The 25,135-nt window shown below is 39.9% G+C and overlaps 1 protein-coding gene across 4 annotated transcripts in view; it reads left to right on the top strand.

The window, feature by feature from the left end:
- Positions 1–14,668, top strand: part of LARP7 (La ribonucleoprotein 7, transcriptional regulator) — a 59,349-nt gene extending 44,681 nt beyond the window's left edge. For all 4 annotated transcript variants that reach the window (XM_089691845.1, XM_089691843.1, XM_089691842.1 and 1 more), the window contains 5 exons: positions 1,455–1,597; positions 4,857–4,957; positions 5,767–5,926; positions 8,440–8,531; positions 13,452–14,668. In XM_089691845.1, coding sequence (XP_089547971.1) covers positions 1,455–1,597; positions 4,857–4,957; positions 5,767–5,926; positions 8,440–8,531; positions 13,452–13,532 — 577 coding nt within the window. In that variant the 3' untranslated portion in view covers positions 13,533–14,668. The remainder of the gene's footprint in view (positions 1–1,454; positions 1,598–4,856; positions 4,958–5,766; positions 5,927–8,439; positions 8,532–13,451) is intronic.
- The last annotated feature ends 10,467 nt before the right edge of the window (positions 14,669–25,135 follow it).

Genomic DNA, 25,135 nt, shown 5'->3' with positions numbered 1-25,135 from the left:
CTACGACAAGAACTAGTTTTTGGGGGTTTAATACCTGGAAATGGTGGGATGGGCCTGACTTTGATTCTTAAAGGATAATTTCACCTTTGGGAACATATTACAGTTTCATCAGATTTTATGGTGTAACATGTTTCCACTCCTGCATCCGCTGCATCTAGTGACACCTTGCAGGGGATCTTCTCCCCCTGCTAAGTGTCGCCATTTTAAAAATAGTGCCACGTCATTCATTCACAGAGTTTTGTAAATGGGTAACTACAAGTACCGATAGTATTGTGCTGTTGAGTGGTGGTTCATAGTCTCTTCCTGTCAGTGTGTATCTGCCTGCCCATACGAGGTTTGAACAAACAGATACAATGGCAAGTCTGTAGGATACCTGCATGGCACCTGTGATCTGTGAAGTGATCAAGTGAAAAAATAATAAATGCACATTTTTTTTTTTTTTTTTTTTTACCTGCATGTGCATTTATTTATTTTTAAAAGGTGAACTTATCCTTTATCATCCCAGTGAAAACCCTGCTTCTCAGAATGATACATACAGCCCTTATTATACAGGCTTTTAGGGTTCATGCGCACAGGCATATTAAAATACTCCCATATACGCTTGGGACTTTCTGCCAGAAGCAGAATCCAGCGTTAAATGTGCATCTTGGCTTGTAATTAAACACATTTATGCATATGGTGTTTAGAGTCGCATGCACATAAATTTATTCTGTTGGCTAGAATATTCACTTTTTTTTATGCCAGTAAGCTTTTTTCCGAATGCAGGTTTGGGTCTTTTTTTGCCCCTGAACACAACTCTAAACTATAGATCTAAAGGCCACAATGCGTGTGTAGACACATGCTGCATTCATAGGAATAAAAAATGCCTCTAAGACCTCATGCACACAGATAGTTTGGGACTCAAAATTAGCCATGGAATTAAAAATGTTAAATCCTGTAAGAAAGCATCCGACATGTGCTTGATTACAGGCACACACATCCATTCACTTCTTTGGCTGTCTGTGTAAAGGTAAGCTGTTCTGATCTCACTGGCTGCATACTTGTTCCAGATCCAGTGCCTTTCCGTATTTTTCAGACGCCAATGACAGCTGGGCAGCTTATATTTTCCGGACAGTGATTAGCCTCTCAAGAAAGGTTTCTTTTATAATATTTTTAAATTTGTGACATTTCACTATAGTTATAACAAAAAATAAAGTAAACCCTGCAATGTGCCGGGATCTATGCGTCGACTCTTTGTCCTCCCAGTGAGCACCAGTGGCTGTTCACAGTTGCTTGTGTGAATCCAGCCTTAAGACTGTATTGCAAGTAGGCTTTGTACACTGCTTTTGCAGGAAAATGTGCCTAGGAATTGTACTACGTTATTTTTTTTTTCGGTTATATATAACATCTGTTTTTGTGTTGCACTCAATAAAATAACTTTCACAGATATAGTAAATGTCCTTTGTTTACCACAGGAAGGAATGGTTGGACCTCAAGACTGAATACTTGTCACTTCAGAGAGCCAGCATGGCATCCCTCAAGAAGTCGTTAAATGAAATAAGCCGTTCTACAGGAGAGATGGAAACTGAGCCAACTGGAGAAAACCTTGACAGTAAAGGTAGATTGACCTGAAACAGCCACAGAGTTGTATTGCAGTACAAAAGTAAATATACACAACACGTACACTCACCGGCCACTTTATTAGGTACACCTTACTAGTGCCAAGAAAATATTCCCCACACCATTACACCACCACCACCAGCCTGAACCATTGATACAAGGCAGGATGGATCCATTTTTTTCATGTTTACGCTAAATTCTGATCCTACCATCTGAATGTTGCAGCTGAAATCAAATGCCCATTCTCCTCTGATATCAATATGGCATTTTCATCCACACAACTGCCACTCACTGGATATTTTCTCTTTTTTGGACCATTCTCTGTAAACCCTAGAGATGGTTGTGCATAAAAATCCCAGTAGTTCAGCAGTTTTTTTTAAATACTCAGACCAGCCTGTCTGGCACCAACAACCAAGCCACGTTCAAAGTCACTTAAATCCCTTTTCTTCCCCATTCTGAAGCTCAGTTTGAACTTCAGCAAGTTGTCTTTACCACGTCTACATGCCTAAATGTATTGAGTTGCTGCCATGTGATTGGCCGATTTAACAATTTGTGTTACCAAGCAATTGAACAGCTGTACCTAATAAAGTGGTCAGTGAGTGCTCTCCCTGCTAAAACCTTTGTGTAGTAAGGTCTCATGCGCACTAGACTCTTCTGAATGCTTTTCTCCTGACTAGAGAAAAGCAGCATTTAAAACGCACTTAACTTCCTTTAGTAAATACTCACATCATCCACATTTCCTCAACAGAATATAGCAGTTACTTCCTTCAAGACGCAAATACTTCTAGGTAACACACATTTTCTAATCCGGATACACAACACAGAACACGCAACCTCTTCAAAGCAACCCCTACCCGACACTTCGTACCCCCTCATCATAAAAGCTCATTATTACATGGGTCAGTACCCTTTACTATCTACATAACCTCGTCTAGTAAACTCTTCATATCTGCAGTAATGTAATATACACCTGTCTTACTGCATTGTTACGCTATGATTGCATTGTAATCTATATGTCTGACCCGTCTGCGATACGGGACACCGTTTATTGTGTCTATTCTAGGACTGCGATCCGTAGTTGTATTTGCTTTGCTATGCCTTATTGTTTAACCATTTTAATACCGGGCAATTTTACACCTTCCTGCCCAGGCCAGTTTTCAGGTTTCAGCGCTCTCACACTTTGAATGACAATTGCGCGGTCATACAACATTGTACCCAAACTAAAATGTTATCATTTTCTTCACACAACTAGAGCTTTCTTTTGGTGGTATTTAATCACCGCTGGGGTTTTTATTTTTTGCTAAATTAACAAAAAAAGACCCAAAATTTTGAAAAAAAAACACGTTTTTCTTTGTTTCTGTTATAAAAGTTTACAAATAATTGTTCTTCATAAATTTAGGCCAAAATGTATTCTGCTACATGTCTTTGGTGAAAATAACCCAAATTAGGATGTATTATTTAGTTTGTAGGAAAGTTATAGAGTTCACAAACTATGGTATAGATCTGAAAATTGATCAATCCTGAAGTACAGCCAATCTAATTTCTTGAGGTCCAAGAATGTCAGAGCAGTACAGATATCCCCCAAATGACCCCTTTTTGCAGAGTAGACAGTCCGACGTACTTCATAAGAGGAATGGCGCGTTTTTTGAAGTTGTATTTTTTTTGTCATAATTTTTCGGAAAATGAAAAAAATTATTTTCACTATTTTTGTTTTTTACATACTGTCACCAGTGCAGTACAGCATCATCATATAACTGGCATGGCAGTGAACAGGGACACTGACTGGTGACAGTATGAAAAAAAAATATATATATTTTTTTATTACATTTTTTTTTTTTTTTAAGATTTTTTTTTCATATTTTACTATGACCAAAGTAGTACAATGTTACCATAGTAACATTGTACTACTTTGGGGAAGTGATCAGTATTTTTTTTTTTTTTACACAATTTGCTTATAGCAAAGAATTACTTTGCTATTAGCAAGCATTTACCTGAATGAAATCGATTCATTTAGGTTTTTTGTTTTTTTTTCTTTGTGCTTAGCTGTGATTTGGCCACAGCTAATCACATGACATGTGCATGTGACCTGCTGTGACCATTCACAGCTAGGCACTAGTATACAATGGATGGCATGAATGAAGCCATCCATTGTATACAACTGTCATGTGACCTGCTGTGATTGGTCACAGCAGGTCACATGGTACCGGCAACGGGGGCCGGTACTCAGATCTGTCATCGGCCCTGTCCGAGGTACACGGCCGGTGACAGATCGCGCCGCTGCGCGGCTCTGCAACCGCACAAACTGCGCATGTGCGGGAGCACGCCAAATGGTGTGCACCCAGAAAGCTGATGCATTTTTGCTGCCACCAAACGGCTATAGGCCAGGCGGCTAATGGTTACTAAAATATTTTTTGGGAGAAAAAAAAAAACACGCACTTAAAGCCACACTTTTCTAATGTGTTAAGGTGCTTTTAGACATGTGCGTCACGTGTCTTGGCGTTTATTTAATTGAGCAGAATATTAATTTATTCTGGCCATTGAAATGAACAGTGTTTTTTTTTTTTTCTGCCTAAACGTTTTTTGCTCCTGAATGTGATTTTGGTGCATTCAGATTTCTTCCTCTAAACTCCTAAAAAGGTTTGTGTACATGGACACAGGCTAACAAAGTGAGGCATTTTGGGGTAACAAAAAAACATGTCAAATGCCTGTAAAATGGGCGTTTGACAGCTGCAGTGTGTTTGAGGCCTAACTCATGTGATCTATGCACCCCTACCAAACAGCAAAGCCAGGTGCTACATCTTTTTTTTTTTTCCACCACAGCTGAAACACAATAGCTTGTTTAGACTGCTCCAACCTGTAGAAAAGAAAAGCAAAGTTGCATTTACCCTGCAATCCCCCCCCCCCCTCCATTAGCATATTCCCAGTGGTAGATGGAAGTCACTCCTATGCAGTAGTCTTCCTCACCAGTATGAATACTGCTATATTGGGTATTGCAGATGAATAATATGAAGACAGATTGAGGTACCATGTAAAAATACATCTAAGCATGTGTAACAAATATATAACTGGATTCAATTGGCGTCCTATTTTTGCCTACACATCTGCTTTAAAAAAAACATTTTTTAATGTACTCATCATTGAATTAATTTTAGTTGTCCCGTTATTTTCCCTGTTTATTTTCTTTCAGTTTCTGTGTAATGTTCCATCACATTATATTTTGGCAGCTTCTTTTCACATTTTTCTCATGCATTCAACAGCAAATAGTGCAAAGAATGAAAATCTAGGACCCCAGTTTGTTTGTGGTGTTATTGTGAAGATCACCTGCTCAGATCCTTTGCCAATTCGTAAATACATTAAGGTAAGCAGAGAAAACTCTATATTTATTGGCTCTTTTTTACAGTTGTAGCTGCATATTCCATCTTACACAAGTCTTGAGTTTAGTTTCTTATTTAAAGCCAAACTCTAGAAATTTGACAAAAATACCCTGCGCTCTACAATAGTGCCATGTATGCCAGAAAACGTTTTGGAAAATCTCTTCAGATAATTGGATTAGTGACATTATGAATTTGAGTTAGGTACCTTGGATTGTATGCTCCTTGAGGGTTAGAGACTGATGTGAATGTAAAATATACTGTATATGTAAAGCACTACGTACATTGACGGTGCTATATAAGTACCTGTAAAAAATAATAAATTATATAGAAAATATTCTTAGGTTATCTAATTCAAGGTATCATATGCTCTTTTACAGTCAAATTTAATAAGTTTCCCTGTAGGTTTTTGGATGTGACTCCAACCTTTTTTACATGATTCTCTGTGCTATCTCAGTTTCTATAATGTGCGGCCTTTGGTGGGCTTGGAGAGGGAGCTGCATTTGAATACATTAACATAAATGCAGAGTTGTCCAAGACTTGAGGATACTGGCAACTATATTTGGTTTTTAGACACTGAGGATGGATGGCAGGAAAACATTTTATACCATTTTCTAGAAAGTCTGTACCTTGATTCATTCCAAGAATCCTAAGTTTGGAGAGTAAATAAGAATTAGGCAACAGTTTCCATGCACTTCTTTTTTGTAATGATCAAGTCATCCAGAGGTCATTTACAATGCTCTTTTACATAACACTAGATGGAAAAATATAATTCCATTAAACCTTTTTTTTGTAGGAGATATTATCTGCAGTGTCTGAAGTAGTATATGTAGATATGCTGGAGGGGGATACAGAGTGTCATGCTCGCTGTAAGACTCCTGAAGATGCTCAAGCTGTTCTGAAAGCACGCTCTGAGCTGCAGAGCAAGCACAACTGGAAGCTTCAAATCCTCACGGGTAAGGAAATGGTTAAAGGATATCCGTCACCTACTGAGCAGTACATTAACAAGTAAAGCAGGTGTCCAAGGTGAAATATATGAAGTAGTAGAATGGGAGAGGTGACAGTACATATTACTTAGGAAAAGACGTAATGAGAAATGCAGAGTGGGTGGTTTTACTTGTAGGGTTTTTTTTTTTTCTTTCAGGGTGGGGGGGTAAGGGGAATAAAGATAGAATGGGAACAATGATAGAAAGGGATATAATTAAGGGTTTAAATATAATTGAAGGTTTTGTATGTTATATGAGAGAAATGAAGAATATGTATTTTTTATATGGAAAATAAATAAATATATAAATTAAAAAAAAAGTAAAGCAGGGTATAGAATGGATGAAACTCAAGCATCAAAATTGGTTACAGATACCATCTGCATTTCAGATATAACCTTGTATAGTCTATGTAAGGCTTGGCCATACATTATACGATTTTCTTGTACAATTTTCCTTTTAGATTAGATCCAAAACCATATAATGAGGTCAAAGCTTAACACTTTCAGTTTATATGCAGTCAGGCAAGGCCTTGCATTAACCTGTCTAACAGTATGCGTTAAAAACAGGGGTTTAGTTAGCACACATTTGCAAATACATGCGTAAGCTACAGAGCCTTGTCACGGCACCCCGATATTCTGTAGTTCATAACTCTACAATTTTGAGAGCCCCCATAGTAGAGGCACATGTTATTTAATAGATAGACCAAGGACAGGTGGACCTGAGGGAGCCCACCCCTCCTTAACCTCTTCACGCCGGCCACACACAAATGTGCGGCCTCCCGGCGTCTGGGCCTAGACGCCGTGCGGCCGCACATTTGCGTGCAATTAACAAAAACCATATGCGCTGAGAGCGCGCACCCTGCGCTCTCCCAGCACACATGTCCGGTACTCACGGTAGTCCCGGTCTGCTCTTTCGATTGGGACCTTTGGCGGTCACGGTGATCCCTAAACCCCGCCCGTCCTGCCTCCAGGCTTCTGAAACTCTTAAAGGCCCGGGAAGAGCTGGCGGGAAGGGGTTAAAGGTACAGGAGCGCACTGGACACCCAGCATATAGCACAATGGCAGCTAAGGTGTCCAGTCTCCACCCCCGCCAACAATTCAACAGTACAAGACATGGCCACTGCCCTAGTCTATAACTGGCCTTCACAGCAAGGAGCACATGGAAGGGTGACACATGTCAAACAACAAAAGAGAAAAATTCCTGGCTCGACTTGCCAGTCAGCCTGCAAACAAACTGAATTATCCTGTCTAACAGTATGCGTTAAAAACAGGGGTTTAGTTAGCACTAGTGGTGCACCAAAATTAAAATTATGGTGTCGAAACCGATACTGAAAATTCAGAATGCATGTGGCCGAAAACCGAACCGAAATGTATCTGGGGGTGGGGAGGCTCCAATTTTTTTTTTGTACTTTTTTTCTACTTTCTTGTAAGTGTGCGTGTGTGTATCTGTATGTACGTGTGTATGTATGTGTGTATGTATATATAAAATCATTTTTTAACTTAAGATTTCATTGCTATCGCATAGGGGACCAATCGTCCCCTATGTGATAGCATATGAGTGACAGGTCCTTTTTGGAGGGGGGTGGGGAGAGGCGCAGTGGAGGGGGCAGGGGAGGAGCAGTGTATACAGTGAGGGAGCAGTGTATACAGAGAGGCTCCCTTACTGACTTTCACTATATGTTGGTGCCAATTTTTAAATGCAATTGCCAGCTTTTTTTTTTCTTCAGTATAGCTCACAGAATTAGCTGTCACTTTCCCTGGAGCTAAAGGAAACTTTGTTTCTATTTATCTCAGGAAAGAAACTTAAACATTGTTTCTTTTTGGGGAAATAAACTAAAAGGAAGCTTTGTTTCTTTTAGCTGGGGGAAAGTGACAGCTGATTCTCTGAGCTATAGTGAAGAAAAAATAAAATCCTGTAATTACATTTAATAACGGCAGTGACATATAGTGACAGCCAGTCACTGGATACACTCCTCCTCTCCTGCCTTTCTCCGCTGCCCCCCCTCTCACATCTGCAGTACATACAGTCCCCTGTATCTGCACCTGTATCAGCTACATTTTTCCTATCGCCAAAATGCCTATAGGGTTATTTTCGGCCGATATGTTTCGGTGGCCAAAATTTTGGTGCATCCCTAGTTAGCACACATTTGCAAATACATGTGTAAGCTACAGAGCCTCGTCATGGCACCCTGATATTCTGTAGTTCCTAACTCTAGAAGTTTTGAGAGCCCCCATAGTAGAGGCACATGTATTTAATGGATAGACCAAGGGCAGGTGGACCATGCATTACATAGTTGAAGGTTATGCTAAATAAAATTGAATAAGGAAATGGTATAATGTATAATGTCTTGCTTTTCTTGGGTTCCAGCCAGTATAGTAGCTGCAAGTCACAGTGCACTTTTATTCAATACTTCATTGGTGGCAGTTGCTTGTACTTTGTTTGCAGATATGGAATTGTGTGCAATTAAATCTATTTTTCTTTAGGAGACAATGAGCAGCGATATTGGCAGAAGATCTTAGTGGACAGGCAGGCAAAACTGAACAGACCTCGTGAAAAGAAGCGGGGGACTGAAAAGGTGAATTTTATAATTGTATTATTTTTTCTTTGCAGCTGGGCTAATATCTTTCTAAATACTGGTAATTTATTGGCAATGTCGAGTCTTAGGATTATGATCAACTGGTAGACTGTTCTATAAGGTGTTTTCTGATGTGTTTGGATGTGAGTAAGGCTTTGTGACAATGATTTGTATCCCTGGTACCTCCAAACTAAATTACTGTATTTTGTTTATATATTTGGAACAATGTTTCTCAACATGTTAATGAATAGTGAAAGTTACTGAAGAAGCGGTTTTTTGTCATGAGAGAATAAAGTACTGTAATTGACTTTTATGTCTCCAAATGCTAATTGCCTGGCTCTTATGCTGACTATTTTACTGTAAAAGGTTTAGTCACTGAGGCAAAAAAAAAAACATCTGAGGAGTGTATGACCTTTCTGATCCCCATACTTAAAGTAGAACTATAGGCAAAACTTTATTTTATTTTTTTCGTTTTGAATAATTTAATGGAGGGTTATAACCCCTGTCCATTTATTTTTTGCCATCTGTGCCCCATTGAGGCTATTTCCCTTCACTTCCTGTCCCCTAGCCAAGGGAAATCCTTGGGAACCCCCAGGTTACTAGAACTAGTGTCCCCATTGAAACATTTCCCTCCTGATACTTTTCTGGGGCAACTCAAAATTTGGGGGTTTCTTTTACTTTCACTTTCGATGATAATGGTAAACAGGACAAATAAAGAGGATGAATCTCTGTAATGGGGGCACAGACTGCAGTAAAATCTAACTGGTGTACTTATCCATCTCTACTCTGTCCAAAACTTAAAAGAAAAAAAATTTCCTTTAGTTATACTGCAGCTGAGTCCAATCAAATGATGCAGTGTACACTGCAGAGTGGGTACAGATGAATCGAAATTTGGCCAGTTCCGCAAGGACCAGCCAGAATTCAATCTGTATGTCCCTCCCTGTTTGACGGAAGTTGATTATTGAATCGACTTCTGTTCAACAGCCACACTGGAAAACTTTCAGTTACAGCCACTAATCAGTGTATTCTGAGAAAGAAGATGCTCCGCTGTCAGAATACATTGTTGTTAAAGCGGAGGGATTCCTCTGTCCAAATCATTTGTGTGGATGAGGGGAAATCCTGTCTTGTGTTTTGTTTTGTTTTTTTGTTTTGTTTTTTTCCATTCAGCCCACTGGCTGAACGAAGAAAAAAACTAACCATGCATACCCAGTTTAACAATTTTAATTGTAGCAACTTATTGTAGCTCATTAAAGCCAGTCAGAATTGGTGTATCATACTAGTGGGACACCATTATTTCATTAATACATTTACACCCATGTAAAACTACCTATGAAGGTGTGTAAAATGACATTAAAATGGAAGTAAACTCCCACTGAACACCTGTAACTACAGGCAAGTTTATAATAAAGCTTACCTGTAGGTACAAGGAATATCTCTTAAACATGCACAGTTTAGGAGATATTCCGTGTCCCTGCAGCTGGTGACGTCACCGGCACATACCTGTGCCATTCCTTCACAGCTCTGTGCCACAGCGGAGACTCCCACGTGCATGCGTGGAGTGACGTAATTGTGGCTTGACCAATCAAGCAGCCAGAGCCCGCTAACCCAGAAGGAAGACCAGGTAAAGATGGAAGCCCTGTCAGCAGTGACAGTGCTTTGCTGGAGGGCTTTGTTCTAAGTCTTGACATTATTTTGCACAGGAATTGTTTTGGGGGTTTTTTTTGGCAGTTTACTACCGCTTTAATATCAAACAATAATTCCACTATGAAAATTTGGGAAGTATAAAGAGCTGCCATTAGCCAAACTTCTAAAGTCCCAACTATATAAACCAAATGTGACAGCATTGTCTTTATTTTTTTATTTTTTGCACCTGTTTTAAGATAATGGCTTGGGTACCTTAAAAGCTAAATTGCAAGCAAACAGCTATTACAGATAAAATCAATATGAGAGCTGTGTTATCTGCAAAACATTTTGCATTTCTGTCAACCCAGTCCTTAGACTACACAGCACAGCTTCATCTGTAGAGCAGAAGGACTAAATTGTCCTTGCTGTAGTTAAGTAACATTTACAGACATTGTCCTTCCCCAAGCCTTTTAAATGAGAAACAGCAGAACATTGAAATCATCCCTCCATCATTGTGCTGTACCTTCCTGTCAGCCTACTTCTTACACTGCAGCAAAATGGATTTGCTACTTGTGGTGCTTCGTAATTCTCAAGTCTGAGCTCAGCTATGAAGGGCTGATTACGAAGGCCGAATTTGGTACTTTCACTGCTTGCATTTTTAAAGAATGCAGTGATGTAAATCGATACAGAGTTGCAATAAATCTCCGATGTGTATAACTTTCACAAACAATATATATATATGTTGCCAATCACAGCCTATATCTCCGTGCTAAAGTGATGGTGAAGGTAACACATAAATTAAAATTATATATAGTAAAACAAATCATCCATTTTAAATAACTCATACATCAATATACAGTGACTAGAAAGATTCAGATAAACAGCGCTCTGTCATACTAGATTAAATAATCAATATCCATTCAAAAACAATTATAATGTAAATAATATAGAGACTTCCACTAAAGTGCAAAAACTGTGAAAAAGTTAATTTCAGTAATGTGATATCTCCTTAAAGTAGCTTGATCCACTATCACTGTGATCCTGCAGTGATTATCACCCCATTGAATTCAACACTCACCAGAAGCTGGTGGAAAATCGGTAGAAAATCAGCCTCCTTGATGCTGAATGGTTGTGAAAGCGACAATAGGATAATCAGCCAGCAGCCCAAAAACAACCTTCAATCAGTGAATTATCGATCACTCTTGCTCCAATCTCCTCATCCAGATTAAATTATATCACTTCCACTCCATATATGGGCAAAATAAAACAGCCACATAGTGTGATTCTGTAAACACATTTATTATCTTAAAAAAAAAACCCTTAAAATGACACATTGAGATCAAAAGTAAAGCACATTGTAAGCATAGCACTTCAAATCTAATGGCCACCACTTCTGCGGCTGGTGACAGTCTCACCACACACTGGTTCCTATGGATTCCCGCAGGAACGGTCACATGATCGCGCCATGTGGTCCCGGCATCCGTGCTGACATCACAGATGTTCACGTACTGACGCGTTTCGTCATTCCGACTTCCTCTGAGGGTGTCAGAAGTGGCAGCCATTATATTAGAAGTGCTATGCTTGCAATGTGCTTTACTTTTTAATTCAGTGTGAGTGTTTTCATTTTAAGGGGGGCTTTTAAGATAATGTGTTTATGGAATCGCACTATGTGGCTGTTTTATTGTGCCCATATATGGAGTGGAATTGATATTTAATATGGATGATGAGGAGATCGGAGTAAGAGTGATCGCAGGTTGTTTTTGGGCTGCTGGCTGATTATCCTATTGTCGCTTTCACAACCATTCAACATCAAGGAGGTTGATTTTCTTCTGATTTTTCCACTGCTGGTTATTCACCAGCTTCTGGTGAGTGTTGAAATCAATGGGGTGATAATCACTGCAGGATCACATTGATAGTGGATCGAGCTACTTTAAGGAGATATCACATTACTGAAATGAACTTTTTCACAGTTTTTTCACTTTAGTGGAAGTTTCTATATTATTTACTTTATAATTGTTTTTGATTGGATATTGATTATTTATGACTCCTGTTTTTAAGTGTAATCTAGTATGACAGAGCGCTGTTTGTTGAAATCAATGGGGTGATAATCACTGCAGGATCACATTGATGGTGGATCAAGCTACTTTAAAGAGATATTGCATTACTAAAATGAACTGAACTTTTTCACAGTTTTTTCACTTTGGTGGAAGTTTCTATATTATTTCCTTTTATAATTGTTTTTCATTGGTTTATTTATTTAATTTTTAAGTGTAATCTAGTATGACAGAGCGCTGTTTATGTGAATCTTTCTAGTCACTGTATATTGTTGTATAACGTTTTAGTTGATCCCTGTGTAGATGGGTATAGACCCATTTAGGGAAATTACTCTAACCACCATCCTCATTCGCAATATGTGTTATTGAAACGGGTCTGTAAACAACAAGCTAAAACAAGCCAGCTAACTAACAAAAAAATAAAAAGTGGCATTGCAGTGCTAATCAATAAAATAAAGACTATTCATCACAGACACCTTCATTGTTACTGTTGTACATGGACACAGTTGTAGAGGACAAGGGGGCACTCTTTACTTCTGGAGGAAAAGAAATTTAATCTCCAAACACAGAAAGGTTTCTTCACAGTAAGAGCTGTGAAAATGTGGTATAGACTCCCTCAAGAGTTGGTTCTGGCCAGCTCAGTGGATTGCTTTAAAAAAGGCCTGGATTCTTCCTTAGATACACAGAATATAACTGGATACTAACATTTATAGGTAAAGTTGATCCAGGGAATATCTTGGGGGATCAGGAAAGAATTTTTTCCCCTGCAGGAACAAATTGGATCATGCTTTGCTGGTTTTTTTGCCTTCCTCTGGATCAACTGTGGGTGTAGGATTATAATTTTTTTTTTTTTAATATGGTTGAACTGGGTGGACTTTTGTCTTTTTTCAGCAAGACTAACTATGTAACATGGACACATAGTTGTAAATTGCCTTCTATTTCAAGTTTACATATCACAAGTCTATGTTCAACAGTACAGTTACTCCTACACAGAGGTTCTGCTCTGGGCTTTCATCCTTATGCACCACTGTGTACTTAGTAATTCAGTGACCTGGAGCAAGCAAATGCATATTATGTGTCAGGATACCTGATGCTGCAGGAAGGATAAGGATGAAAGCCTTCATTTACAAGTAGGCAGGACCACCCACGTATTCAAATTCTGATCATTTCCTTTTGAGAAAAAGATTTGAAATCAAGTTAAGTTACATTCTAATTTCTTTCTCCTTTTTGTTTTTCTTTACAGTTGGTTGCAAAGGCTGAGAAAATCCGCCTTGTTAAAACCCAGGAGGCTTGCAAACACATCAGATTCTGTGATGAACCCTGACACACAGAAATGTGATATCTAGACTGTTTTTTTTTTTTTTTAACATTTTATAATTTTTCAGCATGCAAACACATACGTTTCAGGTTACAGTTTGTTAATGTATGTTCCGTTGGATTTTTTTGCAAAAAAAAAAAAGTGTATGTCAAACATTGTATTGGATGTAAATACAGAATATAGCATCTCTTTTCTGGGTGTATCTTCAGGAGCCAATGAGCTTGCCGAGTCAACATTTAAAGAAATATGGATAGGAAATGGACATGTGGTAGTTGCCACTGCTAACCTCACCTTCTGAAAATGCTAGTTGCCTGACCTACTGATCCCATAGTGCTTTTTTTATTTACTTACTTGAGCATGCAGTTTAGGGGTTTTGACCCCATTTCTGATAGCTGATTTGCCTTTAATATAAAAGGAACATGGCTTGAATCATCCAAAATCAAGCCAGCATCAGCATTAAAATGCAGGACTGCAAGTACACCTATTTTTGTTCAACTTATTCTATGTAAAGTCCAGGAAGTCCCCAAACTCATAACGCCATGCATCCAGGCCCATGACTTTTGTATCATCTACCACAACATTAGATATAGGTAAAAGGTAAGGGGACTGCATGCTAAAGATTCTAGATGCTAAGGAATACCCAAGATCCAATATATTCTGTTGTGAGTGTTCAGCATATAAAATAAAGATGGGTTACTAATCAATTTAATCATCCTAGACCTCCTGATGACCAACGACTCAAGGAGTTTGCAGCTATGTTGCAGTTACTACATATAATAACATTATCCACTTGGCTATGGTGTTTTTTCATTTTGTCAATGTGATCAAATTGTTTAAAAGATAACTTCACATTTTTTAACATGTTACACCTGTATTTAGAATGTAACATGTTCCTGCACAATCCCCTCAACACCTCAATGTTTCCCCTGTGACAGAGGGTGGGGGGGATCCCCTCCCTTACAGCTGCTGTTATATTTGTCATACAATATAACATCCAACACTGTTTTTAGCAGACTACCCTACAAGTTTGTTTAATTCAGACAATGCTTACATCTACAAAGGATTGTGGATCTTCTGTGAAGCTGTCAGACAAAGGATATATTTTGTATTGTTTCAGAGAAAATAAAAATCCTTATTTTTAATTCTTGTGGGGAACCGCCTTTTACATTTTACAGCCTGCTTGGAAAGTGAACCTGCACAATATATGCAATCATCAGAATGCCAGCAGTGCTTAGTTTACTGTTAAACGCTGGTAAATTCTGCTTTTCTGTTGCCATTGTAAAATGTTCAGTGGATGCTGGGAGCAATGATCTCTTAGGCTCATATCATATATGGGCGTTTTGAACCATGAGCAGAATCGCCGCAATTTCAACACGCCGTGCTAAAATGGCAAATAACTCAATGCGAATTTCAGATTCCATTTATTTTAATGGCACCTAAAAACATGGTGGGGTTCTTCCGTGATTGTCGCACTGCAATCACCGCAAACTGCATCACGCGTAGCTTGCCACCTAAAGGAAGCTCCTGCTTTTGGGCGACCTGCTTCGCTCGATGTGGTTTGCAGCAAGGTTTAGTGCGCAACAATTGCAGCAGAACCGCACACCGGTGCCATTAAAATTAATGGGATTTGAAATTAGCATTGTGTGGTTTGTTTTTTTTTTTTCTTTTTTCCATTTTAGCAGAATATTTTGAAAGCACAGACAGAATTGCAGAGCTTTCAAAATGCCCATATGTGAACGGAACCTTATAAAAAGAAAAACGGTCAGATGAGTTAAAAAAAGCAATTAGCCAGATTTGAATTTCATGCTGCTAGAAATACCTAGACGTTGCATTTACAGTGCTAATACATCTTGATATAGATATATACAGGAGTTAGACAAAAAAATGGAAACACTACATGATTTGCAGGTGTGAAAGTGACGACATGTTTCACATTGAAATCGGAAGTGATGCAACATTCTTTTGCTTCCGCTGTGTGATGAAACCCTGAGCTAACAGCGAGGCAGCTTTCGTTTCGTTACTCGCTGCATGCTCTGATAGTAATACGGAGTCATGTCAGAGCTTACTGAGCTTCAAAGAGGGCAAATTGTTGGTGTATACCGTCATAACCTTTGATAAGGTACCTCACAACTCCGCAAATAAATTTGCAACTTCAGTCTCGGAGGCACCAGCTAGGCGGGATCCAACAATTTCCCCTTTTTTGAAGCTCAGTAAGCTCTGACATGACTCCGTATCACTAGCAGCGCACGCAGTGAATGATGAAAGTGAAGCTTCCCACCTGTTAGCTAGGTGTCTCATTACACAGCAGAAGCAAAAGAATGTTACATCACTTCCTTTTTCAACACGAAACATGTCACTTTCACACCTGCAAATCATGTAGCGTTTCCATTTTTTTGTCTAACCCTTGTAATTACCATGTGTATAGGATTGCCAAAAGCTCTTTAAATGACTAATTCTTTCATCAAACTATAATTAAAAGAACACTGTTCTGTTTGGCCAACTTTTAATAGTGGTGAGTAGTGGCATGGTATTTTTTTTCTTTTTAATCTTGTTGTATGCATATGTGAAGAACAAAACTAGCATCAGATAGCAAAGGTTTGTTTAAGACCTAAGGCACCATTTTCACGGGCATTTAGTGATGCGTTGAATCCTAGCAGCAAGAATTTACTGATTCTTGCTGCTGGGATTGACAGCTGTTTTGTGAATCACTGACACCAAGCCTGTACACTGACAGGCTGTCAGCGGCTGCAGTTAGTCATACCTGTTCACACAGCCAGCAATTGCCTGTGGAGATCTTTACATGAGAAAATACTATCAATCATTGTGATGTGTCCCTTGTGCTACTGGCTGGTACTTTAGTTGAAATCTTCTGTCCTCTGATGCCCCCCTACCATGGTGCCAAAGGGGTTAATAGAGCCAAGTGTACTATCTGCTGACCTAAAAAAATGTGATTCCCTTGCCTTATCGTGGTTTGGTTGTTGTAATGTGCTGAATATGAATGTTATGCCATGGCTATTATACCTATTACAGGCCCTACCAGTTAAATTGCCACAAGCTTTCTTCCACTCTGTGTGCTCTGCCTTCACTAGATTTGTTTGGCATGGTAATCATCTGTGCTTTGCTACGCAGACCCAAACTGAGAGGTGGCGTAGGCTTTCCGGACCCTATACTGTACAGCTGTTCAGATGACTAGAGTGGTGGACTGGTCTACACCAGAAGCACAAATTATGGGTCACATTGGAACAGGAAATGGCGGGGGCCCCGCTTGCAGGACTTCCATGGGCAAGAAGGCAATACGTATCCCAACTTACTACTCCTCCACTAATAAGTCCCATGTTGGTCGAACTGAACAGATTTTTCGCATTAGCATCTTTGCAGAGCTTCCCCTCCCCCATGACGCTAATCATAGGCCACCCAGGATTCCTTCCCGGGCTTACTGATTCTAGCTTCAGATCCCTGTCTTCCCAGGGTCTAATACGTGCATCTCACTTTCTATGTCCCACTGGGGGGATCTCGCTGAGTACCTCGTTTCCCAGCCCATCTACCTCTATCACAGATTGTTGGAAGACCCTCCAGCTATCTCACTTCTTCTATTCTCTACCCAAACCTTCACTTTTCCCTAGAAAGTTACATGCATTTGGGAGATGTATTTTGATAAAGGCCTGATCCAAAGCTCTCTTTCTAACTCTTACAAATACCTTCTAGAACTCAATGCTCAGTCTGACCCCCTTACTTAGCTAAATGGGAACGAGACTTACAGGTCACCTTCTCTGACTCTCAAAAGTAACAAATACTTTTCTTTGCACATAAATTGTCCCTATGCAACAAATACCAAGAGACCACTTACAAGATAGTGACTCGCTGGTACAGTTCTCCGTCGGTCTTTGCGAAACTATACCCTCAACAAAGTGGTTGTTGTTGGAGATGTGGTTCGTCTGTGGGACATTCTCAAAAGATATGTAAGAGAATACCTAAACGTCAAACCTTTTGGCAACCTGTGCTCCACCTTATTCCAAAATTTACAGACATCTCACTACAAGATAATCCTGCTGTGATTTTGCTCAATCTAAATCCCCTATTGCAGAAGCGGTATCACAAATCTTTACTAAAACACCTGTTGAATGCGGCATGGGCCTGCATTGTTATCTCATGGAAACAACAATTCCCCCCCCCCCCCATATTCGCTCAATGTCTTGCAAGGAATAATATAGAACAACTGGAGGACCTGCCTCAACCCTGCAAGACAAGATGGAGGAACATAAGACCAGGTGGTTCTATTAGAATATCTTTCGTTTCTCTGATGAATATATGCAATATGTTTGACTTGCATAATCTCCTTCTGTCTGCTCTCTTAATGGCTGGAAGTAAAGACATGCCTCCCCCAAGTCCCCTCAGAGGTGATCCTTTCCCTCCATTCCACCTCCCCCCCCCTTTTTTTTTTTGTCTTTCCATTCTCTTCTTTCCTCCTTTCTCTCTCTGTCTTAGGAAAAATTGAAAAATGTTTTTGAGATATGCAAGCCCCCAGTTATCTATGTACATATTTGACTCAAAGGCACTGCTACAGATTGGATACAGAAAACGGTTTTTATCCTATTACATTTCAAAGTGTATGTACACCCTTTTCCAAATTATTATGCAAATTCTATTTAGGTGTCACAAAGATTAAATATTTTGTTTTTCAGTTTAACTCATGGATGGCATTGTGTGTCAGGGCTCTTTTGATCACTGAAAACAATCTCGAACTCCTGTGATAATTAGATTGGCAAGTGAGCCCAATTTAAGGAAAAACTACTAAAGGAGGGTGTTCCACATTATTAAGCAGAGCACCATTTTCAAGCAATATGGGGAAGAAAAAGGATCTCTCTGCTGCCGAAAAAAATTAAATAGTTCAATGCCTTGGACGAGGTATGAAAACATTAGATATTTCATGAAAACTTAAGCGTGATCATCACACTATTAAGAGATTTGTGGCTGATTCAGAGCACAGACGGGTTCGTGCAGATAAATGCACATTGAGGAAGATGTCTGCCAGATCCATGCATCGGATCAAGAGAGCAGCTGCTAAAATACCATTACATAGCAGCAAACATATATTTGAGGCTGCTGGTGCCTCTGGAGTCCCACGGACATCAAGGTGTAGAGTCCTCCAGAGTCTTGCAACTGTGCATAAACCTTCTATTCAGCCACCACTAACCAATGCTCACAAGCAGAAACGGCTGAATTGTGCAGAAAAATACATGAAGACTAATTTTCAAACAGTCCTGTTCACTGATGAGTGCCATGCAACCCTGGATGGTCCAGATGGATGGTTGGTGGACAGCCACCTTGTTCCAACAAGGCTGCGACGTCAGTAAGGCGGTGATGGAGTCATGTTTTGAGCTGGAATTATGGGAACAGAGCTGGTCAGCCCCTTTAGGGTCCCGAAGGTATAAAGATGACCTCTGCAAAGTATGTGGAGTTTATGACTGACCACTTTCTTACCTGGTACAGAAGGAAGAACTATGCTTTCCGTAATAAAATCATCTTCCTCCTCCTCCCATGCACGCCACCAGGATTTCTCCAGGGCATCACCCATCCTCTGGAACTCCCTACCCCAATCTATCAGACTATCACCTACTCCTCTAGACGCACCCTGAAAACCCACCTCTTCAGAGAAGCCTACCCCATCCCCTGCTAATTGCCGACCTCCTCCACTCCTCCTACCACCCCATCCCCCACAGCTATCTCCTCCTGTACCACTATCCCCCTCTCCTAGATTTTAAGCTCGAAGGAGCAGGGCCCTCGAACCCCTCGTATATCACATTGTATTGTTATTGTACTGTTGCATGTTCTGTCTCCCTTTGTAATGTACAGCGCTGAGCGAACTGTTGGCGCTTTATAAATACTGTATAATGATAATCTTCATGCATGACAATGCACCATCTCATTTTTGATTGAAAAGATACTTTTATTACGGAAGCATCAAAAACAACATGATACTTGGAATCGGGGTACATCTCACCCTGTACTGCGACGCAGCGCACCACATTGCAATACAGTTCCAAGCATACGATAAATACATTCAGAAATAAATACATTCACTCAGCGGTATGATGCCTGACGTGATGTGCGTGGAGGATGAATCCCCAGACCAACACGTCATGCATAACGCCGCTTACCCCGAAACCATAGCATCCTGATACACAGTACATTTTTTCTAACATTACTAAGTCATGCGAAAACGAAAGCCGGAGTTTACAATCTACAATAAGCATCGGGTGTGTGGGGGGGAGGGGAAAAAAGGGGAAAGCACAGGCCTGAAGCTTTATTGAAGGGACAAAGACACGCAAGGGGGAGTAGGGGGAAGGGGAGATCTTCAGACGTCCTCTTCCTCCTTAAAGTCTATCAAGGTATAGTCTCTGAGCAGACTGAGGATCAGTCTGCGACAGTCCTCAATGGACATCCTCTCCCGCTGGTGGATGAGGCGCTTCCTGGTGCACCATAAAGCGTCCTTAAAGCAACCCAGCACCCACCAGGCGCCGTCAATGTCCTCCAGAGAAAAAGTTCCACAGAACAGTCCATTCAACACCCCAAAGTGAGTGATGGCTGTCAGTGGTACAAAGTCTTTGAGTTCAGGTTCCAGGGCCCCCAACAGGGCCTGAGCAAATGAGCACTCCCAGAAAATGTGGTGAGACGTTTCCTCATGGATGATGCAGAAGGGGCAGTGTCTGTATCTGCTCAGGTTCCTGGCATGCATAAATGTCCTGAGAGGCAACCCCCCTTGGATTGCCATCCATGCCATAAACAATGCACCATCTCATGCTGCAAAGAATACCTCTGCATCAATGGCTGCTATGGGAATAAAAGGAGAGAGAGTCATGGTGTGGCTTCCATCCTCCCCTGTCCTCAATCCTATTGAGAACCTTTGGAGCATCCTCAAGCAAAAGATCTATGAGGGTGGGAGGCAGTTTACATCCAAACAGCAGCTCTGGGAGGCTATTCTGACATCTTGCAAACAAATTCAAGCAGAAACTGTCCAAAAACTCACAAGTTCAATGGATGCAAGACTTGTGAAGCTGCTATCAAATAAAAGGTCCTATGTTAAAATGTTAAAAGTTTGATTGAAATAGTTTTTGATTTCAGTAAATATACTGCAAACACAACAAAATGACAATTTTCAGTTCTTTACAACCTATAAAGTGTTTTGAAACTTACTGTGCGTAATAATTTGGAACAGTGCATTGAAAGTTTTTTATGTTTAAAAAAAATACTGTTATCATTAGGAAGTCTGTTCAATAAAATGTGAATTGTACTGTTAATAGTTGATAACATGAGAATTATGCTGACTGTTATTTACATCAATTATTTAGGTAAATGAGAAAAATATAATTTGCATAATAATTTGAAACACGGTGTATATCCGTATCTATGCATAGTAGGTTTTTCTGCATATATTTTTCTGTTTGTCCTCCATAATGTACCTTACAAAGCTCTAAATCTTTTGCTGGACAGGAGTCGATACATTTCTTGTTATCTGTTGCAATCCTTTAAATAAAGAATAAAAAAAAAAGAATAGAGCCGAGGGATCTGTCATATACACTCATCAAGAGTGCCAGCTATGTCAGTCCTTTCCCTCCCCCCTCCTCCATTCTGTACTATAGCTTACTTGAATGAAAAATCATTTATTAATGGAGGAAGCAAGCCCTTTTATTTATCCGCCCATCACTCATATATTTGCATTTCCTTCATGGAAGCTATAGTACAACTTCTATGAATGGAGGAGAAGGGTGGAAAAGGCAGGCATAAATGGCACTCTTGATGAGTGCATATGACAGGTCCTTCGGCTCTATTACCCCCTGCACACCGAAAGATTGTGGGTGTATTGGAGGACTTAAGATTTCAATGAAAACACCAGCAGTACAAGGAGCAAATCACATTGTAACTAATGTCCCTTCTGCTTACTATTTTTGGACTAAAATTAAGGTTCAAAGGTGAACTCTATGCCAAAAAGTAAATTCACAGTTGAATATCTCCATTTACATGAGCTGTTTGATGTGCAAATCCATTTGCAGTTTTGTTTAAGTAGTCCTCTTAAGCAAGTACTCCTGCAAAACAACACAAAAGCTCCTAAACCTCAGGGACACCACAGTTTGCTGCAAAGAACACACCCCCAGTCTAGTGACTGAACAATGTAGGAGCAACATCAATCTCTTTTCTCCTTCAGAAAGGCAAAATGGAACGTCAGCACTTCCAGGACAAGTCTCCATAATATATAGATTCAGTTTTATTAAATATGCATTAAAATGTGCTTATGGATTTTAGACATGTATTTTATCGTTAAGGATTTCTGTCTGAAATAATGCAATAACTTTTTTTAATGTATATTTAATAAAGCTGGATTTTCAATAGAGGATTGTCCATGGAGTGCTGGTTCTTTTTGCATTGCTGGGCTTGCTAATTGCTTAAAAGTGTGAGGTTGTTTGCTCCAGATGTTAACTTGGGCAGTGGATACTAGCTGTTAAAGACCTTGTGCTCCATCATTTTTCCTGCTCTATCTCCTCGAGTTGTTTTCCTGTCAGCACATATGAACTGCAGTGGAGCTTTACAGGCTTCTAATTTTGGAACTTCCCAGCCCAACTGTACCTGTCCTGAAATGTGCTTAACCACTTGCTCTCCGAAAGATTTACTCCCCTTAATGACCAGGCCATTTTTTGCTATTTGGCACTGCGCAATTTCAACTGGTAATTGCGCGGTCATGCAGTCCTGCACCCAAACTAAATTTATGTTCTTTTTTTTTCACACAAATAGAGCTTTCTTTTGGTGGTATTTGATCACCAATGATTTTTTTTATTTTTTGTGATTTATAAATGAAAAAAGACAAAATTTTGAAAAAACTATTTTTTACTTTGTTATAAAAAATATATAGTAAACTCAGTCATAAATTTAGGCCAAAATGTATTCTGCTACATGTCTTTGGTGAAAATAAAATCCCAATAGATGTTTTTTAATTGGTTTGTCTGAAAGTTATAGCGTTTACAAACTATGGTATATATATTGGAATTTATGCAGATTTTACTTTCTGACTGCCTGTCGCATTTCTTGAGTTGCTAAAATGCCTGGGCAGTACAAACCCCATCAATTGACCCTTTTTTGAAAAGTAGACACCTCAAACAATTTGCTGAGAGGCATGTTGAGTCCATGGAATTTTGCCACAAATTTTTTTAAAATGACAACTTTTTTTTTATCTACACAAAGCTGTCAATTAAATGATATATTGCTTACGCATGCCATGGGTATATGAAAAATAACACCCCAAAACACACTCTGATACTTCTCCTGCGTATGGGGATACTACATGTGAGAGACTTTTTGGCAGCCTAGCTACATACGGGCACCCAAAATGCAATGCCCACCTCCAGGCTTTCAAAGGGCATATTTCCTCATATCACTTGCTCACTATGTATCAAAGTTTCAAAGGCCCTAAAATGCCAGTATAGCACAACCCCCCCCCCCATGACCCTTTTTTGGAAAGTATACAATCCAAGGAATTTGATAAGAGGCGTGGTGAGTATTTTGCAGATATAATTTTTGTCACAGGGTTTTGAAAGAGAAAAGAAAAAATACATTTTTGTTTTCCAAAGTCTTGTGGCAACATATGAGATCTGCAAAATATTCACCATGCCCCTTAGCAAATATCTTGGAGTGTTTACTTTCCAAAAAGGCAGTCGCTTGGGGGGTGCCTCTGCTATCCTGGCATGTCAGGGCCAACATCAGAAGCTTATGCCACACATCACCCACTTTTCTAACCACTTGAAGATCAAGCCTTTTCTCTTTTCAATGATGTTTATTTGTTTTATAACAGGAGTTACAAGCCAGTCCAGAAAAGTATACATCCATTTTCCATAAACTGCCACCCATCTGGGCTGATACAAGCAATGCACAAAATACAGTTTTCCAGGATAATTGTCAGTCAAGTGATAGCCAAAAGGGTCCCATTGGGACTTATAAATAAGTGAAAGGCCCGTAACAATAAGGTAAATGAGAAAATAAAAACTAAAGTGAAACTTTTTGTCAGGCCTGGCATCAGAGACTACCATAACCTGTATGGAGAGTCAATCCCCCTCCAATAATCAACAGGCCATAAGAGGAGACCCCCTCCCACCGTGACCTTTAGCTAACTATATCCAATGCCAGGCAAAGACACATAAACGGAATAAAATGAAGAAAAGAAGAGAAGTGAAAAGAGAAATAGAAGAATAGAGAGAGAAAGATGAAAGAGAGGACGCGTGGAGGAGGAGGAACCAAGCGTGGGGTACGAGATGTGTACTGTTTACACATTCCCCATATTGTCCACCATCCAGCCTAGAACGGTGCTGAGAGATATTTAATCCAAAGATCCCAGGTTTTTTTCAAAGTAGGCCACCCTATCATGAAGAATAGCGGTCAAACATTCATTGACCATAATCCAAGTCAGCTTGGCCTTCAGGTCAAGGGATACCAAGGGGGACCACCAGGAGCGTGCAATGGATATTCTGGCTGCAGTAAATATAAATGCAATTAGGTGTCTCACATATCCAGGTATGCCTTCCACCAGCTTCCCCAGGAGGGCCTGAAGTGGAGATTTGATAAGATTAACCTGAGTAAGTGAATATATAAAACTATATGTGCGAATCCAGAATCGCTTTACTTTGCTACAGGTCCACCACGTATGGAGAACCATTCTCTCCTGTCCACAGCCGGAGGAGGCCCCATGAACAAAAGACGCCAAGCGGGAAGGTACCAAATACCACCGCAAGAAAACCTTGTAATTCGCTTTGATCAACAAAGTATTGATATACTTTTTGGAATTAAGCTGCGCCAGTTTATTCCACTCCGCCACCTCTAATACTTCCCTCAGGTCTTGTTCCCAACGTTCCATATGGGGTAACTTGGAGGAATCCATTTGTAAGATAGCGTATATCATGGATATATGACCAGTGTGTTTATCTAGAGTTCTACAGAGATGTTCCATTGAAGTCAATGAGGACTCGTCATTGTTATGTCTAAGGGTATGAAGAAAATGGGTTATTTGTGAGAGTCGATAGAGTTCCTTAGTGGGGAGGTGATGTTGTTCCTGAAATACTATCCTAGATATGGGGCCTCTATGGTCACAAAAATCCACCAACCGAAGAAAACCTTTATTTGTCCACCATTCAAAAGCAGAGGGGCTGAGTCCCGGCGAAAATGCCGGATTGCTCAGTAAAGGAGCTAGGGGAGTATGGAGAGATTTAAAGTCATGCTTATTCGCCAATCTATCCCATAAGGAAAGGGAAAACTATAATGTCGGACACAAAATTGTGGGTCTATCCTTGGCTTTCAGCCACATTATATGGCTGATCGGGATGTTAGGGATATGGGACTATTCCAAATGCATCCACATGGGATGGACGTGTTTAGAATGATAGTGTATCAATGGTACCAATTGGGCAGCATATGAATTTCCCCATATGAATTTTAACACTTTCTGTTGGAAAATACGTAAGTCAGACATGTTTATCATTATCAGCAAGGTACGAAACAGGTACAGGATCTTAGGCAAAGTATTCATTTTTACTGAGTACAACCTACCAAACCATGATGGGGGATGGATG

The sequence above is a fragment of the Staurois parvus genome, unplaced genomic scaffold (assembly GCF_062004578.1).
Source record: "Staurois parvus isolate SC_StPar_1 unplaced genomic scaffold, SC_StPar_1.0 ptg000572l, whole genome shotgun sequence".
Lineage (NCBI taxonomy): Eukaryota > Metazoa > Chordata > Amphibia > Anura > Ranidae > Staurois > Staurois parvus.
Note: the sequence above shows the minus strand (reverse complement) of the source record. Positions and strands in the feature narration are given on the sequence as shown.